The following is a 12,758-nucleotide window of genomic DNA, read 5'->3' as shown; positions in this document are numbered from 1 at the left end:
TATATTATATACATTTATTTATAAAAAATATATTGTTTTTCCAAATCTTTTTTAGAAATAAATTCAATATATGAAAATTTCGCATTAAAACTACGTTTTCTCTTTTATGTTTAAAGAATTTAAAAGGTATACATTTTTATAGAAAAGATACTTCTTTCTCTTTTCCTCTTTTAAATATAAATTAAATAATGATATATACGCAAACAAAAATAATAAAAATATGAAATTTAAAAATTCTATCTGAAAACTTTCAAGAAAAAGGAAAATCTTTTTCCTGCATAAAGAAAGTGAACTGAAGACGGAAGAGGGAGAGGCATTAAAGTTCACCAATACCCGCATGATAGACTCGAGGGGCTTATTCCGGCGGAGATACCTCTCGAGGACCAGCGACGATCATTAAAAGTTTAAACGGCTTCCATTGAGGTGAACGGCAGCAGATCCGACACTCTAGAAGTCCGTCGCGCTCGCACCGATTGCTTTGATTTCTCCGGCTTTTCTCGAAGGGAAAGGGAAAATCCGAACCGTCGAAGGAAGGCACGTAGACGTCACTTCCTAGCGTTTACGCACAATACGGGCATAGTAGATAGTGACTTCGTGTGCCCGTAATGTAAACACATACCTTGAGGACGTTTTTCGACCCTCGATCTCTCAACTTTGACGTTATCAACGATCTCGTACGAAGTACTTTTAATAGACGTAACAACTAGCAGTGAACATTCGAATACTTAAAATTAATGTCCATTAATTAAAAAAAAAAATGAATTAAATGCGAGAATGAGATTGAATGCTATTTATTTATAACGACGTCACGTATTTACAAGCTGGCATGTAATATCATAAATAATAATTAGGCAATGAATGTCTATTAGTTGAGAGAAGAAATAAATGAATAAGATATTGTAATAAGAATACTTTTTAAGGGATAAGTATCAATTAATTTGAAGGAAAAATGGAACTGAGTGAAATCAAATGTCAGTGTTAGTAAAATCACGAACTCCAATCAGCGACAATAATTACGTTGATAATTAATGTTATATTATCGATACCCTTGAGAGATTGTTTGCTTTCTAGAACATGTATTGGCTTATTATCGATAAATTGACGAGCTCATTGCGACATATTTGTCGAGTATCCCCAATCGGTTTGGATTTGATTGCAGTCGATTGCACCGCGTGAGAGGTCGAAATCCTGGATGAAGATAAATGGGTGAGATTTTCTCGACCAACGAGCAGATCGAACTGTCGTCCCGTCGTAAAAGCTTTTGTTGACCGAGCAATGATGAGGATCGCTATAAAATAGTAATTTTTGGGGATCAATTGGATTTCGATGTTCCAACGTGAAATTGGTAAAGTTTTGTCGACCGAGCAGCGATCGAAGATTAGAATGGAGTAACAATCTCCGAGATTTGAGTCGGCTTAGGTATAGATAGATATCTGCTCTAACCAGAATTTTTGTTGACCAAGCAATGAAGATTGAAAACGACTTCCGATATCTCAGGTGGCTTTCATCTTGATATTTCAATCTTGAAAATTTTCGTTGACCTAAAAATTATTTGAATCTGAACGTCTTTCTGCAAGGATTAGAACAGAGAGATTGAAGTAAATTGAACAATCGATCAAAATACATAGTCACGGCATAATACCGTTTGTATCCCTGTCAGAGAATAACGCGAACTGTACACGTGTCCACGGATAGGGGCGTGGGAATTGATTTGTACTGCCAAGAGCTGTTATACCACATGTTTACTAAGACGAGCAGCTCGGTTCTCGTAGCTCGGTTACTGTTGCGAAACCAGGAATACAGGCACTTCGTAGCAGAGCCGAGGGATATTTAGACAAGTTCGGTTGTCTTCGCAAACTCCGTCCGATCCTACGAAGACGGTTATGCCACTAAGGATGCCTCCGAAGTCAATTTTGACTATGCATCAATCGGAGTTTGGCTTGTATACAAATATAGTAAAGCCTTTAGTACGAATTCTCTTGATATTCTATCTTTGATATAAACGATCGAGCTATATAATACTTTTTTAATACTAATAAATATGTTTTTGTTTAAATGCTTCTTTAAGAAGAAGAAATATTTTATTCGAAGATCATTTTATTCGAAATAATAAATTATATAATACTGTTAGATATCTTAAAGATGGCAACTCAATCTTTTAAATTAAAAAAACAAACTTTTGTTATTTTTAACTTCCGTGTGTGTCAAAATGTAAATCAATCCTATGATTAGTTTTAAAACGAACAACGTCCATATTAATGTATGCAATTAGTAAATGATAAACTAATTTTAAGTCGAAATTATGGGTCAATTCTAAACAGAACTCGTAAGACTCATAACGTGTTCTCGTAAAACTTATAAGAACTTATGACTAATGTTCTAATTTTATGCGTATGTATTGTGAAACGTACGATTATTAAATATCTATGATTTCTTGTAAATTTTATGGCTAGTAAGAAACTGTAAAAATATTGTATAAAGATATTGTATAAGCACTTAAAAATTCTTACAAGTCTTATAGGAATATGTTAACAGCCTTACAATTCTGCTTAGGATTTAGGCATTAGTTTATTTACAGATATTAATAAATTTATATATTGTAATATATTTTCTTGAGTTAAATTCTTCAACTTCAGTTAAATTAATTTATTCAGTTTTAATCAATTAAATTAATAACATATCGACTAAGAGCAGTACTACAAAAATAATTAAAAATAACTTATATTGAATACAATTTGACATGAATTTAACAGTGAAAAGAGAAATTGAGTTAAAATAAATATTACTTTAATGTCTTTTATTACGGATAATTTGCTATGAGAACAAAAGATATTTAAATATCTTCTTTCAGTATGTTTTATTAATTATAAACGTAAACATAGTGCGTAATATTTTCGCAAACGAGTTTATACGAAAAAAAAAGTGGGATAATTTCTTTGAGAATTCGAGGTACGACATTCGATCCCAGGCGTCGTAAAGCATTGCGATTTTATCACATGGGTCCAAAGCCTGCTTGCCGACTCGTCTCCACCTCTTCAAGATTTATTATGGCTCTCAGCATTCGAAGGAAGACAATGAGGGCGTCTTTTCTTCTGCACATGCGCACGCGCGCGATCCAACGAATCGCTATAAATCGCGAGCCCTTATCGGCTTCGACCGTCAACTGGCGATCTTAACGGCGCCAAAATCTATGGACGTCGGAAAGTTAGACGGGCCCCAGTTTCCCAAAGTGATACGACCACTGGGAAGAGAGAGGTCTCACCCTCTCACCTTACCCTGGTTATACGGTATTCTGTCTCCGTTCCCGTTATCTTCCTCTATCCACTTTACGTACACGATGTGTTCCCATGAGCTCGTTATCTCGATGGATAATACGACGTGCATCTCGAACAATCAAGATTCGTATTACCTATTGTAAACACGGATATCACATGATAATTGTGATATAAACGAATGAATAAGAATCGATGACTTGAAGCGATATTGTCAGCGAAATTGTCAGATAAAATACGAGATATTTAAGGAGTTGTATATTGTTTCTAAACTATAAAATTGTATATGGTGACGCAACTGTAATTTAATAATAACTTTCTCACCTTCTTGTTCCAGCGACTTCAACGACCTTACACCGGCTCCGGCTCCACCAGAATGGCGTCAGAGTCCAGTAGGAACTACTTGCGCTTCTCGCCCAGCCCTCCTCAGGGAACAAAAGGACCTGCAACAAAGAGTAAGTCATGTTTTGAATATTTCATCGTCTTCCATTAAAAAATTTCAAATGTACTCGTAACATCAAAAACACTGCACTGAGAAGAAAGTCTACTTAAGTGAACTGCGATGTAACTTTTATTTAATAAGATACATCGAGTTTATCAAGCAAACTGTATGCTGATGCAATTTTATTAATGCATCATAATTGTCATAATTATAATATCTTTATTGACAAAACATGTCACATTAATTACGTAACTTACTTCATTGATTTTATTTTCAGTTGAACGTATTTTGTTCCACCAAGCAATTCTTTCTTCTCGGTGTAGGATAATAGAACGCGGAACGTCGATAGTAAGCTCGCTCGAGATGCTATAGCACTCTCAAATAAAGTAGACGGGATTGGAAAAAAGGCTTCGTCGGGACTTCTTCGTGGCGCTTCGACGAGTTCGAGGCTTCCCAAGGAAGATTTGTTGGAGTTCCTCTGCAGAAGGAGGAGGACGCCTTTCCGTCGAACGTATCCCTTCGCGAGAGAAAAAAAAACTCTCGACCTTCTTCCATCCCATGCATCCCACCGCGGTGATCCGGTTTCCGCTCTTCGGCTTTCCCGAACCTCGGCTATGTGACCGAAATATTGAAACCACACACCGAGCGCTGTTTCTGCCTCCCTCGCGACGAAGAGGAAAGAATCGCCGCGTCATGTCTTTCTCCTCCTTTTACAGTTCCTTCACACGCGATACAGACATTCGTCATCTCGAGGATTTTCTATCCCGCAAACGTGGATAAATCGCTCTTTAATCGATACACATATCTCATGAGAAACATGTTGTTCTTCTTTCGCTTGACAGTTTGGCAGAAACTGATGGATGGATGAAACTTAGTTCGATTCCAATGCCGATTTCTTGTTAACAAAGTTGTAGAAATTTAAATTTTCTAAATATTTATAACTACATTGAAAACAAAAGATTGGCTGCTGCAGCCAATTAAAAATGTTATGCCATTTTACCATTTACTGCAGTAGCTAATCTTTTCTTTCAGTGTACTCTTTTAGAGTGAGAATTTTTTAGAATGAGATTTTACTCTAACAATAAAAAAGTATTACGTACGTATTCATCTTTCAGTATTTTTAATATAATATCTTCATGAGAAATTAATAAAATAATATTATCCCAGAAGTTATGTGAAATTCCAGGATTTTGCTGCAAATCCAATATTGAATCACATACCGAGGTAAATATTTCGCTTTATCAACATAAACCATTTCGCTTCTTCATTACTATTACCTGGCATCTGCAAAGTTCTCTTGGCAACAGTTTTGCTGGCACCCCAAATATTCCGCGAGATAACCATACATTTCCGTCGAAATTACGATACGTCGTAAATTGCCATCTGTCAGCAAGAATGCACCTTCTTCTTCCCTTGAGCTATGAGAGAGTGAGGGTAGCAAGACGCGAGAAGAGAAACATACGGAAAAGTCGAAAAGATGAAGGGTTGGAAGAGCTGCTCTCTCTCTCTCTCTCTCTCTCTCTCTCTCTCTCTCTCTCTCTCTCTCTCTCTTCCCTCTTTTTCAGGTTACCACGAGATAGTTCGTTGCCAAAATTTCTTGATTCGCCGTTCCGGAACAGTGGAACAGTCAGCGGGGACATTCTCTAAGAGTGAGAGAAAGAGGAGAGAAGGGAGAAAGCACGATTTTATCGAATCTCGTGGAATTGCATTCCAGCCACGTAAACGGGAATATCGAGATTCAGATGAACCTCCACCTCGTCCCTCCATTTCGATACGAATCGAGAGTGGTGCAACAAATTCACGATTAACGTTCGTTTCCTGTTTTTTCCTTTTTATTTTTTATCCTCGTTTCCAATAGTCAAATCGACGCGTGGTAATCAAACGATCCTCAGAACTATATTAGATTTTGATTGCCGAGTGCGCCAATCTATATACATAATGTTATGTATAAAACTGAGTTTCATTTTTCAAATATTGATTTTGATTACATTACAAAAACTATTTTTACTGTTGTTAATTTTATATAAAAATGAGTTTGAATAAATTAAATTTTCCATCCATCTCTCAATTCAGTTATATACATAATTCGGTTAGATCGATTCATGAAACCGCATATTTTTTACATTTAAATGTCAGCTCAAAAGTACATATTTCTACTTCTAACTCAGTTGAGAAATAAATTACGGTAACAACTACTACGGTACGCAAACAAATATCCTCCGCTGGACTTTAACATATTAAAAATTCAAAGTTCCATATTACTGAGTTAACTTCGTTTCCCGAAGTTTTCTACACGTTAGTTTTTCCAACTTTTGCCCGTATATGACGATCACACATTTTGTGAAACCGAGCATATTTCTGCAACGCGGAAAATCTATCCTGCGGCCATAAAGTATGTATAAAGCTGAAATTACAATTCGCGATAGACTGGCGCAATTATTCGCTTGCTCGCCGATCAAATTCGCATGATTACGTTTGCAGTGTCGATTCTACTGTTCTCTCTTTCTCTTTCTCTTGATTCGATACCGCAGCAACCAATCGAACGTGCTTCACGGTCGAGTTTACTGGTCTTTAATGATGTTTCGCGAATCATCGAATTGCATTAGTCGGAATAGTGAGCACTTTCGCATCCATTCGATCAAATATACGTTATTTAGCGTTTTATGCTGCGATATATTATAGCGCGTGGCAGGTGTTATATTATAATGATTGTGTTTGATCCGACCATCATGATACAATTTTTTAACGCATCATATTCTGCTATTTTATATATGATTAATTAATTCAGTCTAGATATAATTACTTATTTTAATTTTAATAGTTCTTCTTAATTCTCTATGTATTGTTATTAAAATACAAATAAATAAGAATAGTTTACGTATTAAGATCTGCTTCGGAATTGACTTAGTCGTGTTCGACGTAAACAGCTTATAATTCAGTTCTCTTCGGAAAAAAAACTTTAATATAGTTAGACAGTAATTGAAAGCTTTAGAGAGACAACAAAAAAAAACACAAGATCAATGTTTACAGCTCTCGGATTTCCCTCGAGCTAAATTTATTGAGATATCAGGCAGAAACTGATTGAAGCTTAAGCTAGCTTTTTAATTTTAATCGAGAAATATCTTGATTCACCAATTATTTGTATATCGTATCGGAAATACTGAATGACACGCCAATATCCGCCTCTTTGCTACTTTAATAAGCAAAGATCACGCACGAATCTCACAATTTCCGTTTTCGATTCAAGTTCGAGTATGAGTAGATCAGAAGGACGAAGTCCGAACAAAGTAAAATAAAAGTAAACGACCGTGCACGTGCAAAGTGGAGCAAAAAGAAGCAACCGCGATTGCTAAGGGCTGCGAGTAAGGGTGGAATACAAACAGCCGAAGGGACGAAGGACGGAATTTCTCGGCCAAAGTTTCCGCGCTCTTTTCTTCCATCTATTTTTCTTTCCGATCCCTTTTTCCCGTTTCGCTTCTGTAATTTTCATCTGTATATTTTGTAATTCCAAGACGATGCATATCTGATCTCAGAAAGTGTGTTTATTGTTTATTATGGACATTAAGGACTTTTTCCTTTTCGAACGAGTAAACCAATTCACAAACCGTTGACTAAATTTTAATAGAGAAATTAGTAAAAGTTTTACTACAACGAGAATGTTTTTCAAACAGCATTCATTATTCAAATTTACGAGAAAATAACGACATTTTGTATATGTTATTTTTTTGTATATGTTATTTTGCATATGTTTACGTTATAAATATCGCAATTATGGAAACATGGCAACCACATTTGCAGTCCTCCTTTCTCCTCTGTAGAAGAACAATCAAACAAATTGAACCAATTCTCGCGGATCGGAAACGATCAGAAAACGGTCGCAGGCTTGTGTAATGGCTGCCCTTTCCTGTCGAACATGCAAATTTATCGGCGTTCAAACACTGAAACGCCCAGAGGTGGACAATTTGTGCATTAACGATTCCAATTGCCCGTCGTAGTTATGATTTCCTTTTTTGCGAAATGGAAACCTTTTTCTGTCTTGTTTATGTTATTTTTATCGGAAACTGAACTGTCGCGTGTGATAGTTATCTTTAACACTTGAAATAAGGGAATAAATTTGATATAATTATTAAGAACACTAAAAAATATAGATATCGATTTACACTACCTGCGGTGTTTATATAAGTCTCGTGTTAATTTAAACATCAATAAAATGGAAATTTAATACTATAGATGGATTTAACATCGTAGTTTAACACTTACAGTATTAAGAATGTTAAAAATTATAGAAACACCGAATGGTGTTAATCCACATTTTTTGAATGAAAATAATTATCAACAATTGCAAAATTTAGAGATACAACAAATCAACCTATGTTTCATTTTTCTATTCATACTTAAATCCTAGATATTAAAATTCTTTCGCACAAAGCGTCGCAATTCTCCTGCAGTTAATGTCTCTCGCAATTAAAGTTGAGGCTAAATTAAGTTTCACGAATTTAATTTTCTCGGCTCTAAGATTCATTTCGAGTCGGGATATCGAAAAAATGAGTTGGATCTGCTGTTACAACTGCAAAATTGTTCTCTGAAGTGAGACATTGCATTTTCGCGCAGAGTCCCGCGATTGCATTGTTATCGTCGCGTTCACGCACTGCAATAACAAGGAACGGAACAACCATCGTGCCGATATTATGCGCACAAAGATCACTGCGACTCGCGTTTATATCGGTCTAAGTGCCGTTGATTAAATAAGTGGATCCCACGCGCGGTTGGCGCGGTCGTCGCCATGACTTCCTTCTTCTCTTTCTGCAGCGCGCTTGCGAGTTCTCTTCTCGGTAATTTAACATCCCTCCAATCACAGGGAGGCAACGGGGAATTTTGCAACGTTTCTTCCTCAGTCACGCCCGTCATCTATTTTCCTGCTCCACTTCCGCGTGTCACGAAGCATGCTTAATTATCGTCGAAAACGACATTAACGCCCATTATAATTTTGTGCGATCGATTTTCGCGCGCGTTTTATACAAGTAGTTCACAAAAAAGTTCACCAAAGTATGTACTGCGCGGACAATTGGAGAAATATTTGACGTAATTAAATCGCGTTTGGAGTTTCATTATCGAGCAAACGTGTTTCATTATTGACGAAATTGAACAGGAAAGAGAGCAATATTAATTGATAACAATCGTAATGAAGTACAATATATATAATTTTTTGTAATACAAAATTTCATTGAGAAGAAGGATCTTTTAATTTACGTTGAAAAATAAATTGAAATATTATAATGTTTTAACAGATGGAAAAATAAAATAATGCTAAAATATTGTATCGAATATGGTGATACGACGATATGGTGAACGATTGTTTCGAGCAAAATATCAATTCAAAATAATACATGAACAATGAATTAATCATATTTGAAAGTGATCTTAAATCAATAACGATTTCAAATTAAAATTTTACTTTTTTACCAGTTCATCCTGAAAATTTATTCTATTTTATTTCTTTCTTACTATACGTTTTGTATATACATTGTGTTTTGAATACTTTTTACATACTATTAATTTATTAAAATATTCATTGTTATTTCGTTGTTGATGTCGTATTTCCTCAGGCAATGCGTTTGTGAAACAATCAATCTGTAGCTTGGGCAACAAACACCAAGTAATTCTGTTATTGATACTAGATGTTACCGACTAGATATCCATTATTGATACCAGATATTGTCGTCCTAATATCAATTTGTGCCAGGATTGTCAAGTGTCAAAGGTATCGCGCGAATGCAGCCACGGCAGCTTTATCGTGCATGGCTCACTGCCGTCGTATCATGCTCACCTTAATTTCGGAAAATCCGGTTCGGACGCACAAGCGGCAGTGCAACCGCTGAAGCGTGGTTGCAGTTTCGCAAGCGAGGCGAGGAGGGTATCATCATCGGTGAACGATAGCCCGCGTTTCGCTATTCGTGTGACCGTGTTGGCCGCACATTGCGCATAGGGGATGCCGGTTTACCCGATAATCCGGTAGTTTGGTCCATTGCCCCGCCATAATCCCATCCCAGCTCTGCTACGCTGGACGCGCAGCATCCCTTCATGACAATGGCTCTGCAAGCATTTCTTTACGCCAGTGTCTCTCAGAACGAGATGACCTCCTGGTCGAACGAAAAACTAATAGATTGAGATAAAAATTAATTATAAGAAATTCTATGATTTTTATAGATATTCATAGTGGGACGTAGAGTAACATTGTTTGTTTGAAAAACCAAGAAATCCCTCTGTTCTTAAACAACGCCACTCTACGTCCCACTATCAGACATGAATATCTATGAAAAATTAAGAATTTCTAAGATCTTGTCTCAATCTATGTAGTTTTTCTGTACTTTATCGTAAATTTTTTTTCCTGTAGAGCCGCGATCAATTTAGAATTATGAATAATTTGAAACGCATTTATCATTCCTAAAAAAACAATGTATTTTTAAGTTCGCGAAAAATTATTTTATTGATCCTAATATTTACAGCACATTCAACATAATTATCTGATAGTTACCGTGAACGAAACATGATTAAATTTCCATCTTCCATTAATATCGCTGATCAGCCAAGTATAATGCGATAACATACAGTCAAGAAGTTTCCGCCGATTGTAGGTTCGTAGTTTCGAGGGAACGAACGCGCATAGTGATCGCGAATCCAATCCCGGGTTAATGGACTGCGGACGTAAAATCGATAGACTGACGATAAACGTCATTGTCCTTCCGAGGAAGCGATTCGACGGAATGGCATCGTTGTTCGACGTATCGTGATGCGATGCACCGCGCCGCGCTGATTCGGTCCATCTGCTTGTCAGAATGAAGTATCGGACAGCTTTCTCCGTGACCGGGCGAATTGCGTCGGCACCTAAATTCCGCGGGATTAGCTGAATTGCGATCGTGGGACGTGCTGCATTGTACATCTGCATCAAGTCGCGCGAACTAAGGCCTGATTAATCCGTCAGGAGAAATTGGTCACACGCGAAGATGTATATTTACAATCTTCCCTTGTGATAGTAGATGGTTTCCTAGATTGCATCGTGTGTGACTGCATTAAACTTCCTTTCGTCTGCATTACAAACGGAAATACTATCAAATGTAGTATTGACATAAACTTGCTGAATAATTTGTGATTTTATGTCTTTATTTCAAATCTCTAAATACTTATAATTTTATTTCTTAGTGTTATAAAGTATTACAATGCTTTTTATTATAACAATGACATAATTAGAAAATTGCCATTTTTTTTTAGTTGTTTATACAAAAAGAATAGAAACATTAAAAAATAAGAAAGAACATACTTAAAAAATTTATATTCTTCTATAATCAATTATTATACCAAAATTGCATTTCAAAATTAATAGTATAATATTTTAATAATTCAAAATATAGAGATTTATTTTCTGGAAAATTGTTTTTTTAAGTTATATCATTGTTGTAGATGAGTGAAAACATGTAAAAATTCTCTATTTTCTATTAAATTTTCCAATAATAGTTTGTTAATTTTTTTATTTATTCATATTTTTATTTTTTTTTCTAGTAGTAAAAAAAAGGAAGCTATATTTCGATAATGAAGCTTTGCCTAAAAGCTAATTAATGGGAATACATATATTTTTTTTTTTTCAGTGATTCGAATGAATTATTTAATTCACAGTGGAGAGTAGCATATATTCTGCGAATAATATATAGCTTTTGCATTGAGTCTCATTAATTAGGGGGCACGATTAACGTATTAACGTGATTACTCGGTTCGTTACGCTGCCATATACGCATCGCCGTTCGCGTCGCCAAATTTGTTCAACCTATTTCCACGTTCTCGTCGAAACTCAGCGACATGTATTAGCGAGTTATTACGTATGCCGTACGCATGTTATCATTTATTCATTTCAGTTATTATAGGACCACTCAGTGTCATTATCGGCAATTCAGGGCGACTCGAGTTATTTCATTTGCATTTTTGTACCTACGTTATTATTTCAGACAATCATTGTTATATGCAGAAGTAGATTCAAAAAGCTATTGAATTTAAAATAGAATAATTGTTTTTTTTTTTATTATATTTAATGACATGTTTTATCTAATCACTAAATAATTACACGTTTTAACTTAACGAGTTAGATTAAAGATTATTTTTATCTTAAAATCTTAAAACTTTTTAGAAATTTGAAATAATTGATTAAAATATTAAAATATATGATTTTTACAAGTAAATTGCAATGCTTGCATGGTGTTACAATTTTGTATCAAAAGAAATAAAGCTATACACAACTGTATGTTTAAAATCAGATTAAGTTGTAAAGGATTAACAGATCGTGCAGAAGCAAATCATGGAAAACCCTCGGCGCCCCTAAAACCCTCATGTGAATGCGATCGACGATCTCGAATCACAAATCCGAATGCCGGGAGACCGATGAATCTTGCATCGATATATCGTCCGTACAATGTCCAAGCATCCGTAGGACACCCGATATCGCACTTGCTGTGATTCGCCCGCCTTGTAATTCGAGGCGAACGATGTATGTTCCGTTTCCCTTCTAAACATTACAAACGTGCGCTATGCCCGTGAGAAGTGTATTGATTAGAAGCACGAATTGATGAATCATAAGAATTTTGTCTTTATACAATAACAATAATGGTATATAATATAATGTGTAAGATATATACAAACATTGAAATAATACTTTAATAATATTAACATATTTACTTTTTAACGGCATTTCTTGAAGAAATTCATCTCAAGCATAATATAATTTTCACAAATTTGTGAGAAAATATATAAGAGATTGCTATATTTTACTAATATCGTTAATTGAAACATTAATTACAAACAAAAATCACTAAATACATAAATTATTTTAAAAAATCTCGATATTAACTTAATTTGAAATGTCCATCGATGTCTTTTATTCACTTTGATCAATCGGACCTGTCAATATTATATAAAAATCGATCTTAGACGATTGAAAATAAGAAGTCCGTTTGTCGAGGGATGCTCTCTGGGGAAAGCGATAATCCGCAAGATAATCT

The 12,758-nt window shown here is 35.4% G+C and overlaps 1 protein-coding gene across 1 annotated transcript in view; it reads right to left on the bottom strand.

The window, feature by feature from the left end:
* Nucleotides 1-12,758, bottom strand: part of LOC108689390 — a 40,236-nt gene that overhangs the window by 5,902 nt on the left and 21,576 nt on the right. Inside the window, exon 3 of the mRNA XM_018196142.1 lies at nt 3,597-3,715. Coding sequence (XP_018051631.1) covers nt 3,597-3,715 — 119 coding nt within the window. The remainder of the gene's footprint in view (nt 1-3,596; nt 3,716-12,758) is intronic.

The sequence above is a fragment of the Atta colombica genome, unplaced genomic scaffold (genome assembly GCF_001594045.1).
Source record: "Atta colombica isolate Treedump-2 unplaced genomic scaffold, Acol1.0 scaffold27, whole genome shotgun sequence".
Lineage (NCBI taxonomy): Eukaryota > Metazoa > Arthropoda > Insecta > Hymenoptera > Formicidae > Atta > Atta colombica.
Note: the sequence above shows the minus strand (reverse complement) of the source record. Positions and strands in the feature narration are given on the sequence as shown.